The sequence below is a fragment of the Excalfactoria chinensis genome, chromosome 4, assembly GCF_039878825.1.
Source record: "Excalfactoria chinensis isolate bCotChi1 chromosome 4, bCotChi1.hap2, whole genome shotgun sequence".
Classification (NCBI taxonomy): domain Eukaryota; kingdom Metazoa; phylum Chordata; class Aves; order Galliformes; family Phasianidae; genus Excalfactoria; species Excalfactoria chinensis.
In genome coordinates, this window is record NC_092828.1 from 63,414,140 (window position 1) to 63,433,316 (window position 19,177).

Sequence of the window (19,177 nt, forward strand, 5' to 3'; positions counted from 1 at the left end):
CTATTGCTGCAGAACCCATTGCAGACATAGAGAGAAGAACTCTGCTCAGACCTGAGAATAGAACAAATGTTGGAAAGTCGGTGAAATAGGTCAACAGGATGCAGATTGAACTCAAAATTAAACATGGAGTGAGCCATGCCGCGGAGGGAGTTGAACTAGTTATGCAGCTCGCTCATTTCTAAATTAGATTTAACTAGTTCGGGAAGAACAGGGGACGTCCCTGCAGCCCGAGTCCACGCACGGCTGCAGCGCACAGTCCACGCGTGCAGGGTAGAACGCAAAGCGCCTACAACAGGGATAACGCAGGCAGCATCACAGTGCACGCGTACCTTAGGCAGCGCTCAGAGCCCCAACCACGGGAAGCGGAATCCTGAAATCACTTAAAGTTTATTAAGCCCGCAGCCGTCCAAGGACTGTCGCAGACTCAATTTGGGAAGCGAGGTAGCGGCGCAGCTGGAGCGGAGATGCCGTCGGAGGGCAGGGGCCGGGCTCCCCTCAGCACCCCCCTCGGAGCCGGGAGCCGAGCGAGCCGCCCCCCCAGGCGCCCTCCCGCAGACCGTTAGCCCGGGCGCGGGGCGGGGTGGCGAGGGGCGGGGCCGGAGGCGGGCGGAGCGCGTGGCGCGGCGCGGGGCTGCAGACGGCGGCGCGGGCAGGGAGCGGGGCCGCCTTTCCGGCCGCGGCGAGGAGCGCAGTTGCGGGGCTTGCGGCAAGGTGATGCGTTGGGCGGCTGCCGCGGCCTCTCCCTCCGTCTCTCCCGCTTTCCCCGCAGCCCAGCGACTCGGGCTCCCTTTCCCGCTTTCCCTCCCGCACCTCCGTCCCTCTCGGGTGGGCGCGCTGCGCCCGTCCCCGCCGGCCGCTCGCCGGGTGGGTAACCGCTCCTCGTGTCTCCTCTCGCCCAGATGCTGAAGGCGGCGGCCCTGATGTGCGTGTGCGCGGCAGCCTGGTGCAGCCCGGTGCTGGCGGCGGCGGCCGGGGGCAGAGCGGACAACGGCAATTTTCTGGACGATAAACAATGGCTCACCACCATCTCCCAGTACGACAAGGAGGTCGGGCAGTGGAACAAATTCCGAGACGTAAGTCAGCCTTTGCCGCCCCGCAGTCGCGGGCAGAGGCGAGGGCTGGGGGCGATCGCAACTTTCTCCTCCCCCCGCCTGTCCCCCATCCCTAGTGTTATTTTTGCTCCTTTAATTCCCGATGATGCCCGGGCACGGCGGCGGGAGGAGGGAGCTCTGGCCGCGCAGCTCCCGGTGCGCTGCCGCCGCTGAGCGGCGAGTACGGCCCGATGTGCCCCGGGATGTGCCATGCGGGGCGCCGCACTTGGAAAGGGGCTGCGGGCTGCATTCGCCCGTGTCTCTCGCCCCGTGCCAGCAGGGCTGGGGCTGCTCCCCTCCCGGGCGGGGCTTACGCGACCCGCCGCCGCCGTGCTCACCTTGCGAGGAGCGGCAGAGACAGGATGGACGGAGGGGTGCCGGGGAGCGCAGAGCCCCGTGGGCGGCCTGGGGGTGTGAGAACGGCGAGATCCGCTGAGCGAGTTGAAGGAATCAGTGACCGGAGTGCGTGGAGCCTCTCTGACCCGGAGCTTCTTGGTTACGAAAGTCGGCGCCTGCAGGTGGCCCTCGTCCTTGAGGGGGCTTCGCTACTGTGCGTGGTTTGTAGCGAGTTTAGTAAAACGGAACGGATTTACAATGTATCTCTTCTTGTAATGAGAAATGTTATCCCTCGTCGTCCGGTGCACTGTGCTCCTGCGTGTCTGCTTTGGAAATCTGAATTCCAAGTGGGGGAAGTAATTTTCTTCTCAGCCTCCCTGTGTTGCTTATTGGGATCCTTGGGTTTGGTTTGCAACTTCTGTGTCAACAGGTTTCTCGTGCTGCGGCTGTTGGTGGCCGCGGTTTGCTGTAGGGGACTGAAGGCAGCAGTTCCGAAAAGCATCAGCTCTGCTTACGGAGCTGGAGTGCGCTTGTGGTGTTCCTATTCTACAGCTTTATATGTATCCCACGTGTGGGATGCAGACTTGGTTATTTGTGTTAAGTAACCAGGAAAGAAGAGTTACTGTTGGAGTTGTGGGAGAGCAATTTCCACAGTAGTTCCCATTAAACAGAATAATTTCAGAGTTTGAGAACACTCGCGTTAGTGGTCTGATACTTCTGTTTGCATTGAGGAGCTTAAAATGTAGAATGCGTGTGAAAAATGGTCAGCACTGTACTTTGGGACCTTTCTTTTTGGTGAGGGAAAAAAAACAACAACCACGCAGCATGCAGTACTACATAAATATACATAAATATTTTAGGATGAAACGCTGCTGCAGAAAAGCACCAAAATAAGTGCATGAGTTATGTTTTATAATTGGGCAAAGTCATTTATGCAAGGACTGCCCTGCTAGGCTGAAGAGGCTAAGTGCTGTCTAATGCCTGTCTCCCGGGTGCCCGCTGACATACACTGTAGTGCTGGATATTAGCCAGATAATTTATTCTGTGACAAGTAGGTGTCCCCAAGGGCTTTGGGAGTGACTGCTCTGGGAAAGTGCTGCATACTGATTCTTCGGAAGCCACTTACAAATAGGCTGCCTTATTTATTTCTACGCTGTGGAAGTTTTGTAAGACTGGTACTTCAGAGAGGAGTCAGCTTGTACTTCTTATGCAGAATGCTTATATCCTATTGATTACTACTTGAGGTGGAGTATTTACAGATGATCCTCATACTCCACAAGGTTATCCCTTTTACAGCATGGATGATTTTCAGTAATTCATAGCTGTAAGGAAAATAAATGAAAATTATGAATTAATCTGCCTTCACAAGCATTTGCTCTAGAAAAAAAAGTATTTTAAGATGTGCTGATCAATTATCAACTGAAAATATAACATGGTGGAGGCATTTTATTAACGTTCTATAGTTTATACAGTTAGTAAGTCTTCATTTATGACTGTAATTTGTTGGTTTTGAATCTGTGGGGAAGCAGCTACCTTGCAGAGTTGAATAAATGTATGACAGGCCCGTGTTACTAATTTATTCTCTGTTAGCTGAACAGGGTGTTTTGTGGCCTTTAAGTACCCTACAGATGCATGGGTGAGATGGAATTCTGGTGTGAAAAGAAGTGTTTAACGGCTTAACTTCAGACTTAACTGACAAGACTGATTAATGTGGAAGATAATGACCCTGACTTCTGGCTCATTGGCTCAGTTTCTTAAGAGTTTTAGGTCACAGTGAGAAAGAATATAGTTATTGAGAAAGGAAATCCCTACGAAACCTAAGCCACAATATGATTACTTATTATGTTAAATTTAAAGCAAAACTAAAACCCAACAACCTTAGCATTCTATAAAATGTCGGTCTTGCCAGTGAAGTTTGATATTAACATGATACTAATATTAGCGGACATCTCTTCAGTACTTTGTTCAGGCAAAACTGTGATGACTCCAGCTCTCTTGAAAGACCCTGATCATTCTGACAAATCTTTTGAAAATAATGAAACAAATCTAGGCAAGGATTTTGCTTTGCTTTGCCTCACTATGGATCAGTGGGAAGCTGGGTGCTCGTTAGAGACTGTCTTTTCACATTTTTTTTCTTGTGGAAAAATGAAGAATGGGCTTTTAAAGATGAGACTTGGTGGGACAAGTGCAGGGGAAGTGTGTTTGTCATGTCAGAGATCAGCTCTTCTAACCTGTTACCTGTGAAGTTAACACTGAGTTATGAGTTCTGTTTATTTTTTGCCCATAGGTGCTTGGTAGGAACATATTTTAAACCCATCTGCTTGTCCCTGTAGTGCAGTTGCTGAGTACCAGCAGCTCTTTAGTCTGTCATTAAATGAATAAGTCTCAGAGTTGATGGATTTTCTTTATGACTTTTCAGACTGCCTGATTAGGCTGCTTTGGCTGCCAGTAGGATGTCCTACCCCTGTGCATGTTTCTTGATGGTATTTGAAGTTCTTTAATAAATGCTGTACTGATGGAGTCTTATTTCACCTTTTGTTATATTGATAACGCTTTGTGGTCTCATCTATGAAGGCTGGACTAGATATATCTTTCATATTGAAAAACTGTGGTTTTTCTAAAGTGAAGATTTGGTTAATAGTGTTGCATGGCTCTGTTCATGTGTTCTTCAGGCAGATTGTACAATAAATGTCTTGCGTGCTAAATTTCACTGATGAAGAGGACCATTCTTTTTTTTTTTTTTTTTTTTTTTTTTTTTTTTTTTTTTTTTTTTTTTTTTGCCTGGCTTAATAGTGATTTTTAGTTATTCATTTCACTGGAGTGATAATTTAAGCTTATGAATCAAAGATGTGTTTGATATTTTGAAAGAAAACATGCTTGTCAGATGTAAACAAACTCCAAGGAAATCCTCTATGGCACAGTTACACAGGGTGACTGGTACATGCTGTGCTATTTATTTGACCAGTGAAAACTGAAAGCTTACTTACATTTACCTCTTAAAGAAGTTGTTTTTCTTTTAATAGTAATGAATGAAGAAAAGCTTCCTAAGAAGTTTCTGATCCTTATGGCTGTGGTAAAATATTTTTCTTCTGTGTAGTCCAAGGGCTCCAATCTGGCTGATTGCTGGCCCTCACTTTTCTTTTAATGTGGACAGTATTTATTGTTCCTTAGTTATTACTTAGTGATTCTTTATATATTACTTGTGAGTATTGACTACATTTGCAGCATGTTCTTTGGTCCACATCTGGTTTTTTGCCTGTTTTGTTTTTTTGTTTTTTTCTTATTGCTTCTATTAATCTTTTGCAGTTCATCTATAAGAAGATGGTTGTCTGTCAGCTTTAGCTGCCAGTATGCAATTAATGCAAAAGGTGGTTATGTCATATAAAAAAGATGTAGTATCTTTAAAGGTACAAACTGCTGAACTTAGTTGTGAAACTAGGTGCTCTACAATCCGTTCAGTGATAGACTAGGGTGATAGGCTTTTTTTCTTTTTCAGTTTAAAGTAGATCTTTTTTAATGTAGTTTTGCTGCTTCTGTCATCCAGGACTAAAATATAGCCAGCAGCCAGTTGTGCTCTTAAAGTGAGCTTTTGCTTGAAAATAAAAGGATTGCATATAGTATGTAGGTCACTAATATGCATATGATAGAAGGGAAAGGAATGAAGAAAAAGATCATGAAAGTATTTTAGAGAAGGTTAGTCCTCAGGATGGGGTAGCACTCATCAGTCTTTCACTGCTAATATTAACTCATTCATTAGCTGTCAAAATTGGTTCATGAGGCTTATTTCTCCTGTCTTATGGTTCAGAGTAAGTAGAAGATATCTCTTCTCCTGTTAGTGGGGGATGAGCTCTTATACTACATCTTATACTGTACGTTTATAGAAACATGGAAAAAAAATATATATGAATTGCAGAGCAGGAATGATCAACTTCTTCATTAAGTTGCCATAGACTTAAGTTAGAACAAGAGTAAAAGGACAAGCAACAATACTCTTCAAGTTCCTTTGTGTATAAGGGCACTGAGTCTCAGTACTAATTTTTTTTCACAAGGCTGTTGGTTAATTGACAACTGGTTATCAGCTATTCTGAAATGGTGTCAGTCTTTGTGAGGTGCTGGTTTTTTATTTGCTTTCTCCTTGAATTTACTTGGTATAATCTTTAATTTTTATTGATGTGGCAAAGGATGAAAAAGTTTAGAAACCTTGGAGATCTCATAGGAAGAATGAGTGTTTTATACCTTCAGCAATAATTACTTTTGAAATGAACTCATAGAGTAAGAAGTGACCATGGTTTTCTTAGCAGTGAAATACAGGAACATATAAGGAATTTGCGTGAAAATAAAGGAAATTTTATGAAGCTTTATAACTGTTGAACACTTGTTAACTGAACATTGGGAGTTGTATTGAGAATCTTAACTTTTCATTCCTTATGTATTTTAGATAAAGGCTTCTGATTTTTATGTGTAGCTTTTGCTTGTTCTCAAACACAGATTGAATTTTTCTTTCTTTTCTTTTTCATTTTAATTTTTATTTTTTGTTATTTTCCTCTAGTCTATTTTTGTTGCTTGTTTTTGGTAACTAAGTGTTATTTGTCCATAGAGTTTATAGCTAACCTCAAACTATTGTTAATACTGAATTCTGTCTCTTGGAAGGCATTAGCTTGGAAGCTCTTTATATAGCTAACATTGAGGAGTTAAGTAAATCGTAATGTGCTTTTCCTTAGACTGGCCTCATAATCTAAGGGAAAGCTGATAACATCGTTTCATCTTATCTTTATCTCCTTTCTGTGAAGAATAATCTTTATTTTATTTGTGGTAGGTTGTTTAGTGGATATGGATACCCACTGTTCTCTTGTCTTACCATTAAATCTTATTGGGATTGACTGTATCCATCTGTGCTTATTATAGTGTAGTATAAATAGATTTGTAATACACTAATAGGTGGCAACAGTAATAGCAACTGCATGGGCTGTCTTTGCTTTATAATCAGAATGGAACGATGGCTGGAGCAAGAGGTATATTATTAGGGGAAGATGAATGTAGAAAACAGCAGAATCTAAGCACAATTAGAATATCTTTGCTTTTAGATATCATCTATTCTTTATTTTTCATATATATTTCTGTGTCCTCTTACATCATAATCACTGAAGCATTTGTGACAGCTAGCTGTGGAGGGAAGAGTAATGTTTGGTTCAATTTCTTTGCAGTTTTTGGCCAATTTTCAAGTTTAACTCTTTCCTTTATTAGGTACTAAAATTTAAATTAACACCCACTAGGAGGTGCTGGGTACCTACAATTCCCATTCATGAAATAAGGAAAGCCATCTCCTTCCAGTTAATAGCTGGTTTTTTTTCCCATGGGTAGTTTTAGAGCAACTCCTGAATTTTCAAGCAAAAGGAGACTTTTATTCTAGACAGTGTGTTTATTTATTTTTCTTACATGAAAGATACTTTTTTGTTAAATAGTTTCAATTATGCTTTATGGATATCTTCCTAATGTAGATATTTTAAAAAATACTGAGTTTACAAACCAGTTTATTCTTTTGTGTAGGTATTTATTTTAATCTGATATAACCACCCTCCTTGGAGATATTCAAAAGGTGCCTGAATGGGGCCCTGCTTGAGTAGGGGTTGGCTCAGATGACTTCCAGAGAGCCCTGCCAACCTCAACCATTCTGTGATTCTGCAATATTGGAATGCATTAGTAGCCACAGATGAGCAGCTTATTTTTCTGCATCTGTTACAACCAGTCTCTCTTTCATGATGTTTAATGCTGAAACCTGCCTTTTTTGCTCTAGACACAAATAAGGAGGCAACTATTGTAAATACTGACATATGTAGCTCATTCTTAAAGTAATGTCTTCTGTTTATTTCCATGGAAACTTAAACAAATACAAAGACGTAACAACACTATTAAAGTAAATTCTCAGCTACAAAACTATATATATATGTTTTACATTGTCACTACCATTACCTATGTTTTTTTTTGCCAGAGATTAATGAGACCATGCATATGACTCTTGTATCAATCTGTATCAGTGGAAGTGTTTCAGAGCTGCCTTCATTGCTGAAACACACTGCCCACCGCCTAACTCACTGTGCTAACATAGAACCCACTTTTTGGTCTTCATAAATGTTCAGCAAGCATTGATGAATGTCAGTGGGTGCGATATTTTTTCTCATGGAGAAATTCAGTGGCACACCTTTGTTTCATGTGTGCTTCCATGTCAGGCACCAATTTGTCAGACTGCCCCTTTGCTGCCATCTGAAACATGGCAACAAAATGGAATGGAATGCTGATGGGGAAGGCTCAGCCTCTACTGCTGTATGACCAACATTCACCTCTGGTGTTGCAGGCCAACGTAATAAGAGACATTACTTTCAGAGCAGCCCCCATACTATATGGTATTAAATGTTATTTTTGTATGTCTTGAAGTTAAACTTATGAAAGAAACTTGTGCTAGTAATTACAGTGATCAGCACCCTCCTGAACATCCTTACGTAGTGTGAACAGCCTTTGGGTTACTTGTTAGATTTTTATTTTTTTTTTTTTTGATGATTTTTCACTCTTGCTCTTTTGTTTCTCCTCACTTCACACTGATATCCTACAGTAGTGAAATTTACTAGAGGAATTAGTGATTTACCTGAGAAACCTGAAAACTGATGCAGTGTGTGGTGGGACTGGAGACAGAACATGAAGGTCTGATTTGAAATTCTAACCTGTGACAAAACCTTTACATTTCATTGAGAACATTTTCACTCTGTTGATAATTTCACAAGTTAAGAGAATGTGTTTAAAAGGTGCCAGAGAGTTTGGATGGTTTGCATTTTCCTAAATAATGGAAACACTTCTCTTAATATGTTATATACTAAAGGCTATCTAGGCTTTGTTGATTTCTTTGTTCTTTTCTGCAGAAATTTCTCATAAGGTAGTTGTTTGTTTTCTCAAGTGATGTGTAATCACTGACTCAAAGTAGACTGTTCATTCTCAGACTGTTCATCATCTCTCTAAAAAGGTCTGCAAGTCATCAAATAATTCTGTATATTGCACTTATCTTCAAGTCTGCCTACAGCTGAAAATAAACTCCTTTGACATTTGTTGAGTTTGCACTGATGATGAAATTCATTCTGTTGTTAGACCTGTGTAGCAGTGATAAGAACAGAACTTACTCTTCTTTGTATGCTTCTGAGTATGGAAAATGCCCTGTATTATGACAGCTATTTATTGAAACTGGGGAAATTTGTTAATATGCAAAGTGTAGGAGGTGTTTTTATTGATGCTTGTCTCTTTGAGGATTTGGTGGTAGTGTTCATGACTATAAGATCACTGTTGCAGAAAACTCAAGCAATGATTCTTGTAAACAGAATCAGTCCGTTGGTATGCAAAGCATCAACAGCAGGAATCCATTGTATAATGTGCCCTTCCAGCCTTAGGCAGAAGAATACATTAACCAGTTTGTTCACATTTAGGAATCCAGTATGAAAAGCTGAGAACCCTTTTCATTCATAAAATGTAGGGCCAAAAGGGACTATTGGGGCTAATAATATGCTTATGACTGAATACAGTAGCTCAGTAACTTATATCCAGACATTGTATTAAACCTGGAAATTCTAGTTGGGCAAAAGGATTTTAGGCTTCGGGAGGCTGTGTGCCACTGGTGTAGATTAAGAAAGACTTGATTTTTTTAAGGCCTGTGTTGGGGAAGTAGTGATCTAAGCAGCGTATCTGTGATGTTTTGCAGTAGGATAAGGGAGAATGCCAGTTAAACTCATGCCAGTCTGCTCTGGGGTGTTACCTCCTTTGGTCCAAATATGACACTGAGTGGAAATGGTGCTTCATTTGTCTTTCCTATACTTTACTTTCCTACCACCTTCATGACATTGTCTTGTGTATATTGTCAGTAATTGATGTTAAATGATGTTAATGAAAAAACTCACAAAAAATGTTGGAATACAAGCTAGTTTAAATCCTAAGGAAGATGGGGAAATGGCTATCAAATTGCCCAATGCACTGCAAATAGGATGTGTTTTCTCACATGAACTGGATTAAAGCATGCTAACTGCATGTCTGTTTTTCAAAACCTTAGTAAATCTTGCATTTCCCTCCTAAAGCTGTTAAACTTTTAAATTTCTTATCCTTGTCCTTATTTCAGTTTACTTTTGAAGTTGAATATGTCTAACTTAGAAATTTTTGTTGGGAAGTTACAGTTTTGTACTTTGGGAACATGTGAACAGGATTACTTCACACTGTTAAGAAAAAGATGCAGTTATGTTAGGAAAACAGACTAAGGCATTCCACCTGTGGTGTGATATTACAGGCATTCCCAAATAAAACATTCTCAAAGAATGTGGAAATGTATGGCCAAAACTTCACTGAGTTTGTCATAAGCAGTACCTTGATGAAGTTAAAACGTAACGTGGTGATCTGAGATTTACAGTTGTTGTCTTAGAAGGAGAAATGACATCTGGAATTAGGCTAAACTGTGTAGTTTTGTACTGTGGGCTAAACTAATACAGACACAGAAAACTTAAAAGAATTTCCAAGTTCTTCATTGGAACAGAATGTGACCTAGTGTATATGATGGGATAGACTGGGATTCTATACTGCCGTAATCTTCAGGGATCTCCACATCGTGTTTAGACAAGAGCTGTAGTATCTGTCTCTTTCTTTTTTTTTTCATATTTTTTTCATATTCTGTATGCTCACTGTTCTATTTTTAATGTTCCTACATAAAGATGATACTACATAAAGATGATAGTTTCCTAGGGTGTGTTACACTCTTGCTTCTTTTCCTTCAGATTTCCTGGGTTAGAGTTGCAGCATAACTTTCCTGAGTTGAAGATGTGAATAACATTTTTTCCCCAGAAGATTTCAAGTACTGATGTTATGGAATATTAGTAGTTCAGCACATCAAGAATTGAACTCTGTCATGTTTTTAAAAATAAATAGGAATGTGTGCCTTTTGTGTGTGCTGGTGCTCTCACATAAACTCTTAGGCCAGATTGGAGACAAGTCTCTCATGTTGCAGAGCAAAATAACTCAGTATTAGAAGTGTTTCATATATCAGCCTCATCATGTCTACTTATCTTACTCTCAAGATTTTCATTGGTCACAGAGTATTTGTTTGCTGTATACTGAGAGTGATTTGTATTTAACTATGCTTGTGAAGTGCAGAATAAAACCAGTAATTTTTGGTCAATATCTTAGTTACGTGTCGCAGTTGTCTAAAGTGGCTCATTAGATGGCTGGAAGAAATACCTAATTTATGTCTGTATGTATTGCGTAAGAACATGACAAGTATGACTACAGATATCTAGAGATTTGCAAAAATGTTTGTGTCAAACTCCCGTTTTCACAAAAAAAGTAGTAGAAGGTAAAAATATGTTCTAATTCATCAAATTATTCTGTGAAGCAAAACTGTAGTTAGACACCAACAGTGCTTACCTGCTGTAAAATGTGATACTGTCTTAGGTAGTTCATGTTTTGAAATAATCTCACTTGTCAAGCAGGTCGGCTTTTAATTTGAAAGTGAGGGAATGTAGAAGTTTTTAGGAAGAGTTAGATTGGGACTTTCCCTGTTTGACTGTAGCTGGAGAATTCAAGAGCATGAATGTCAGGAACCATTTCTCTTAAAACATTGGAAGCTATTACGTTAATAGTAATAAAGTTCAACATGTGAATAACACCCTTTCAAGATTTATTTTCACAACTATTTCTGCTTTAAGTTCTTTTTTATTTCAGTGCAGGCAAAGGGTAATAATTCACATTCATTTGAAGATCTGAAACATTCTAGTACTAGTGGCAGCTAAAATTCCTATAGATGTAAAATTATGTACATTATTCATATAACTGATTTGAAATATATCAGTGTTCAGCTTTTACTTATGCTGGTATAAAACATAACTGGCCTTGAAAATCAAGTAGATGTATTTTCAGTTTTGACAACTGAATTTTTTCAGTTGCTTTAGCCAAACAGCTTGCTCATTAGACCAAAAAACCTGCCAAGAGTAATCAAGCATAGGGATGAAACAAAAGACATTGTGATTTACTGTTTTATGCTTGGCGTTTATCAAGAGAAGTGCTTGAACGAAGGGAAGAAAAAAAGGGAAAGCAGGAAAAAAAGAAGTCTTCATAATGCAAAATTAATGACTATCATAAACTTTGAATACCTGAGTAATGTGCAGTCAGCGAACAATATAGTGCCCAAATTGTTGTAGGAATTCTTCCAGATAGCATATTTTTAAGGAATTTTGCAGAATGTCCTGTTAAATTGGACTACAATCCAGTTTGTGTGGAGTCTTTCCGTGTTCACTTGAGCATGTTGTTCACTTGTTCAAACTTGTTCACTGACAACATGTTCACCAATGTTTGTGAGAGGCGGTGTGTATCTTTAATTATGCCAGCATGCTTGTTTACAGTCATTATATGAAAACTAAGTTTACAAAATAGACTTTTGAATATATTTTTCCACTTCAAAAAATAGAAAGAAATTGAATCATAGAATTACAGAATAACCCGAGTTGGATGGGGTCCATAGGGATTACTGAGTCCAACTCCTGGCTCGGTGTAGGACCACCTGAAAAATAGACCATATGGCTGAGAGCTTTGTCCAGATACTTTTTGAGCTCTGTCATCTTGGGGCTATGCCCACTGCCCTGGAGAGCCTGTTCCAGTGCTTGACCACCATCTGATGAAGAACCTTTTCCTGATGTCCAGTCTGACCCTCCCTTGGTGCAGCTCTGTGCTGTTATTCTGGTCCTGTCACTGTTACCAGAGAGTAGAGCTGAGCTCTGCCCTTCTGCTCCCTGTGAGAAACTGCAGCTGCCATGAGGCCTCCCCTCAGCTCCTCTGCTCTGGGCTGAGCAAAACAAGGGAACTCCATCACTCCTCATACATCTTCCCCTCTAGATCCTTCATCAGTTTTGTAGTTCTCCTTTGGACACTCTCTAATAGGTTTATGTCTTTTTTTGTATTGTGGTGCCCAAATGTGTGCAGTACTGATGGTGAGGCTACACTAGTGCATTGTAGATAAAAGCAATCCCTTCCCTCAGCTGGCTGGCATTGTTGTACTTGATGTACCTCAGGGTATAGATGGCCTTCTTGGCTGCCTGGGCACACTGTTGGCTCACGTGAACTTGAACTGGAGAACAAAATTAGTGCAGTGGAAAATCTTTTTGTTAGAAAATCCTATCTAGTGGCCTGACGTGGAATACATATGAAGATGATTGTGGAGTATTTTCTACTTGTTTTATTATGTATAAGGGAAGACTTACTTTATTGCTACTTCTTGGAGCACAGTGAAAACAGTTCCACTTTATTTCCTTAAGCTACTACTTTGTTTGACTGGGGACGGGGTTCGTTATTGTTTTTTTTTAAAGCAAATTACTTTCATGAGTAAATTCCTCTCTAGGCTGTTCATTTCAAAGAAAACAATCTTTTGATTTTACTGACCTGAATCATAATATTTTTTGGGGGGTAATTTATCTGATATGGTTTCTGCATGTGTGTCTATGGCCTATATCTGCTGATTTGCTGTGTTGCTTCCTGGAGGTGTAGGTATGTGACTCTGTGCTGCCTTATGCACCAGGCTTCTCCAATGAGATGCATATTGTATGACGCACTCTGCATACCCCTCTAAGCTAAATCACATGTTGCAGTGTACAAAACAGTGCCAAGATTCAATCAAATAAGTGGGTGGCAATTATTAAGGAAAAGAAAAATCAGACAAACTTGGAGAAAAAAAAAAAAAAGCTCTGGTGTGCATTACAAGGTAATGTTACTGAGACTAGATTTTCAGGCTGGGTTAGGCAGGCCATTTATATAGGTAATATTAAAACTAAAGCTGAATAACCTATTTTGTGAGAGGTATTAAGGTATTTGCTGCATGGCTTAATTCTGTGGGAAATTAGTAGAGTTCATGGCAAAGCTAAGCAGTGGGAAGGATTTACCTACTTTTTTTTTTTTTTTTTTTTTTTAATCTGAGCAGATTTATTTGAATTTTCTTTGGAGATCTGATTCTGGACTGGATTAATGCTCTAATATACTAATTCTGAGGTGCTTGAATTAAGGCACAAAACTATAGGCAGTGCTTTATTTTGGTTTCATGAGCATATTCCTTTTTGTGCCAAAAATCTCATGTAAACATACCAAACTTACCAAGAAATCAGAGATGAAGATTCAAATTGGAACCTTGAATAATTAAGAAATATCATATTATAATTCAGAGGGTTACGTTTTTGGAAATCTGTAGTCTATTTCTTGTTATTATGATGATGCACTTAGTCCACTTGTATCAATTCTGAAGTTCTCTTATACTTGTCTTGGATTTATTTTCTTACAAAGTAACTGGGTTTCTTGATGTTTACAGTGTTTGTGGTTTAAACTTCAAGGAAGAATTCAGAACTGGAATATTTTTCTCCTTTCTGGCAGTAGAAAGTGTAAATCTTGAGGTCTTGTTTCTTGCCTCTGCAAGTTTAAGTTTCTTAAGGAAGGATTTCAATGAATGTTGTGCTTAGTTTAAGTTCAGCACCCATAACAAAGAAGTGTTATTTTCCTTTTTGTGTGTGTGTGTGTGTGTGTGTGTAGTCTTTTATGGGGAAAAAAGAAACCAAAAAAACAAACCCAACATTTTCTCATTTTCTGCCTCTGTGTTTGTGTTTGCGTCTTTTTTTTTTTTTTTTTTTACTTTTTGTTAGGATTTAAAGTGTTATGAATTTCTATTACAATATGCAGGGAAAACATCCTAAGGACAATGCAGGTTATTCAATGGGAAAAGGGTTTAGGTTTAAGAACTGATCCAGTTATATGGGATTACGGAGAGGCTAAGGGCTGTGCTTCAGTGGTATAAAATTAGTTAAGGACCTAGTAGTATGATTTAGCTGTGTGATCTTTAAATGATTTTGGCTTGAGCTACTTAGGAGCAAGCAGTTGAAATAACTGACATCTCTGCTGCCAGTAGATTTACATGACCAGGGAGAATCCGGAGGTGATCTGCAAATACTATGTCCTAGTTCTCTAAGAACAATGAAGTGTTTTATTAATTGAATATAAAATAGTTTTACCACACCTAAATAGCCTTGACTTTAAAGTTAAAAATACGAAATATGTTTTTAATACAAATATGAAAGAAGCAATCCACATTGTCTTTTGGTTTGCTCTCTCTACTGATTAGATATACATATTGAGTTTTCTCTTTTTTTAATTTGTATTTTTTAATACCATCAGCACACTGGGAAGAAACTTTGACAATAGAGGACTTTTAGATGAAAAAAGTCTCCATGGTTTTATGATTGCATAAAAAGAATAACATGTTTCAGGATTTCTTGCTGTGAGTATGCAACAGCGGAGTTTGTGAGAACAAGTTTACCTGAAGGCCTTGGGTACCCTGGTTTCTTATCTCATCTATGTCTGGCTTTCCTAACTAGACAAGCTACTCTGTGTGCTTATTTAGGAAAAGGAAATCTGTTTGACAGATTTCAGGTTTGCTCCTAGGAGTCCATGAAAGCTTTTCCTTGAAAGCTTTGACTTATGCAATGAAAATCAGACTGAGATATTTATAAACTCCAAGTCTTAGTTTTTAACAATGATAATTAATACTTGTACACACAAGTTTATTGCATTCTTAACTATGAAGGGGGAAGAGATCTAGCTAATTGTTAATATATAATTTAAACATTAAGATTCATCTGTAGTCCAGTATCACTGATTGGTATAATTGTTGTCAATCCTAGAGGAGTTCTGCCATTTGGCTTTCTGAGATTCTGATTCCTTTTTATTAAGACTTACTGTCTGGGCTGTGGGTTGTTTTTTGTTGTTGTTGTTGACTTAATTTGTGTCTAGTATAGATAGAGCTGCTGTTGATGATCTTCATATTTGTCTTGTTACTTTCTTAAAACGTTTAATAAAATACTCTTTTTTCAAGATGACATTTAATTAAAAAAAAGTGTATTTTCAAGTGCCAACATATGAGAATTCATGTGAATTTTTGCACATAATGTTGGAGAAAGATGTACTATGGTGTTATTTGTGTCTTTGTTCACACTTTTCTTAAGACTTTGGTAGTGAATCCTGTGCTTGGAAGTTGGAAAGAAGGTAACATTGTATAGTAAGCAGAGGGTTAAACTTAATTTTCCCATTGGTTTTACTGGTTATTATGGTTTTACTGGTTTTGACAGTGTTTAGATGGTATTCTCATCTTATAGCCAAGGATTAATTTATTAGGTATTTTGGTGATACCACCAAGGTATGTGAAGTTTTGAAACTTTGTGTGTTGACTAAAATCCAACCTTTTAAATTTTTTTGTTTAGGATAAAATATATCCTTTATTTTGGTCAGTGATTAGCAGAGATCTGTGGAATGTGTAATGGAAATGTGTAATGAAATCAGATTTTAAATTTAATGGAACCAGCAGAAATATTCAAAATTATGTTTTTGGCCTGATTTTGTAGAGGCTTAAGATATACACATCAAGCAGTGCAGAAGAAAAAATGAGCGCATAGTATTATTTGCTGTGTAAAACATTCTTGATACAAGATTACTCTGGACAATTCAGAAAGGTAGAATTTCCCTGTTTTGGAAAGATTAATTGTAGTGCCAGTTTCTTTGACAGTCTAGTTTATGGTTCAGTATGATACAATAAGGAAAATAAACTACTTGAAAAACAGTGTCTGAAATAATATTAAATTTTTTCTTTTTTCCTTCTGGAAGATATTAATGTCCTTTGTGGATCAATGAAATTTGAAAATTTCTTTTAGTTCAGTTTTACATGCAATATAACTATGGAGAAATTTGCAGTATAGGAAAAAATATTGCTCTAGTGCTTGGTGATGTGAGATCAACTGTTAAACACTAGCTGATTATAGGTAACTGTAGATATCCTGGGCAAATGTTGATTATTCACTATTACAAACTATTCAAGAGGACTGTACAAAAACAAACTGAAAACACATGCCTTTTCAGTAGTTGACATAGGTCATCTTATTTGGGACAGCTTTGAGAATTTCATGTTTAAAAATAAACCTGAAAGAGAGATTACATTCAGATTTTTACGAATGCCCCCTCCCCCTCATATTTAACAGTAAACAGTAATTTGTGTTTTTTTTTACAGAAATCTTTAAGTTCATTTGGCAAGCTAGCTTGCAGGACGTAAACTTTTAATAACTTCCTGTATTTATGAACCAGCTTAAGCAGTTATTACTTAAGCTAGAGATTCCTTAGACAGCATTAGCTGCCTGTTGATATACAAAGAGGACAGGCACTCCTTGAGTATGGAAGAGTGTGCTACTAATACAAAAACAGTGCACAAAACCAATAATTTGGGAAAAATCATAGCAGTTTTAAGAACGCTTAAAGAAAGTTCTTTGTTTAGGGAGGCTGGCTTTAAAGGACAGAATTAAGGGATACACAGAAATATTTGAATTAATAAATTATTCTCATAAAACAGTATTTTTCTGCATAGCTTTCAGCATTTTAGAGAGAATGATGAAACAAGATGACATCAAAGTGCCATTCTTAGTGACATGGTTTCTAACTTCTATTTGCAAGGTGTGAAGTGAGGGGTGAGATTGTTGTAGAATTATGGTTCTGAAAACAGATCTGCCCAGAAATGTAATGATAACAATGAGAAACATAAGAGGGAAGTATACAAATGAAAGTTAGCTGGAAGAGACACTTTCTGAATAATAACATTCACCCAGAGATACCATAGGCTGCACCTGGGCCTGTCTAAAAACTGCACTTTGACTGAAGGTAAGTTGTTGTGGAACATGGATAATTGACTAAGTTACGGGGTTGTGTTCTCAGTGCAGTCCTGCCAGGCACTCCCACCTGGAAGAAGAAAGAAATGTCTGTGCTTACATAAACCCTTTCAGTCTCTTTGTTTTCCTGCAAAAGATTTAAGGATACAGATGCAAATACAAATTTGACACCTTTACAAAATTTTTATTTCCAAAGCAGAAACAGTGCAAACAAAATAGTTGCTAATGACAGTCATTAATCTAATAAGGGCCACTCATTCTTTTCTTTATGTATTTATCAATCTGTTTATTTATTTTTTCATTGGTATGGCTGTCTCAATGTGAATGCTCTTTTATTTTACAACCGTAAAAATTCAGTGTGCAGTTTTGAAGACATATATTGACCATGTGTTAAACTTGATTTTGCTTTTCTAAACATAGATTTTCATGTTTCTCATTTCTTATGACTATTGATAAGTTCACCTGAATTTATTTATAGTAGATGAAAATAACTTCAACTTAAATGCATGTGGGAAGAGGTTGGCTTTTAGGAAATAAGCTTATCCTGTGGGTTTTTTGTTTTGTCTACTTACTTTTATGTAAAAATAAAATAAAATAAAAAAGGCAAGTCAATCTTGTGTGTGTAAAGTCTGTACTGTAAAAAGATGATATGCGCAGAAATGTTTGAGACTGTAAACAGTCATCTTTTTGGTCACAAGCGGTAGACATACTTGGTAGGAAAAGTTGCATGCTCAAAGGCTTAAGGGTTATGCAACAGCATCTGGAAAAATATCATCAGAGTTATTGTTTCTAACTTGTAAGGTTGCCACAGGTTACGTGGTAAGTTCAAGGTAGAATGAAAATGATGTGTTTTATCAAGTGATTGAAAAAAAAAAAAAAAAAAAAAAAAAGAAAAATACACAATGAAAGCTGTTGAATGAAATCTACATGTATGATCTATAGCTATTTATTCTCCACTAGTATTATGCACTCCCAATTCTTACAATTTTCTACCTAAGTTAAAATTTGTGGTTGATGCATTAGTTGTTTCGGTTAGTGCGCTTTTCCCTCCACCCCTTCCCAGTTATCACTGATTCAGTGATAGGTGTATTTCTGGGTGCATTTTTAAAGTCATTATCATGTGTTAGTCTTACTTAGGAGTAAAACAGGAAGACAGGTACGTGGCTGCAGCAGGAGCAGGGTGTATGTTCATGGACATGATGATTTTTTTTTTCAACATAGAAGTATTGTGACTGCTAATTATAGGATAGGGAAATTATTATTCTTCCGTGAACTAGAAGAATAGAAAACAGATGAGACCAGCTGTCCATTTTACTTTTTATTTAAGTCTCATTATGGAGCTAAGCTTGCAGAAAGTATGTTCTGGATTCTCTTTATTGGATGGGAAGCATAGATGAAGCTGGTAGGAAAGTTTAAGAAAAAAATTAAATATATATATAATATATATATATATATAAATGTTTTTTTCTTTTGCAGTTAAAATTTCTATGATGCGTCACTATACTTCTACTTGTAAATATTCTTGCTTAAATAAATATTTGTTATTCCTTTAATTTGGGAAAAGTTTGTAATATTTAAATCAGATTGTGATGAATGGATGGTATGTCATCCTTTCCATCTAATTTTTAGTAGGAGGAAAGAGAAGTTTGGAATAACTTGTCTCCTTAAATTAAAATGGAAGCTTGTCTTACTTACTTTTAATGATCCATACTGCACATGATGTTATGATGTGGAATATTGACAGCAACATTACAAAACTATGACGCAAGTCTTTGTCATTTGCTGAGAGAAGTATTTGTCAGAATAACATGAGTCACTCCTGTGGGTATTAGTTTCTACCGAGCACACTGTTTGGACATCTCTGTGGTATTTTGCTTGAAGAATGTGGTCGCATAGCATTATTTTATGTGGGACAGCATAATGCCAAGGTAATTATCAGTAACTCTGCTTGAGGTGTTCTTGCGCAACAGTTATCGCACTTGCTTGTGCATAGCAGTT

General features: G+C 38.1%; 1 protein-coding gene across 2 annotated transcripts in view; it reads left to right on the forward strand.

Moving 5' to 3' along the window:
- The first annotated feature begins 597 nt into the window (after window positions 1-597).
- The window catches only part of SPOCK3 (SPARC (osteonectin), cwcv and kazal like domains proteoglycan 3), a 155,346-nt gene continuing 136,766 nt past the window's right edge, over window positions 598-19,177 (forward strand). For both annotated transcript variants that reach the window (XM_072334260.1, XM_072334262.1), the window contains exons 1-2: window positions 598-711; window positions 900-1,073. In XM_072334260.1, coding sequence (XP_072190361.1) covers window positions 900-1,073 — 174 coding nt within the window. In that variant the 5' untranslated portion in view covers window positions 598-711. The remainder of the gene's footprint in view (window positions 712-899; window positions 1,074-19,177) is intronic.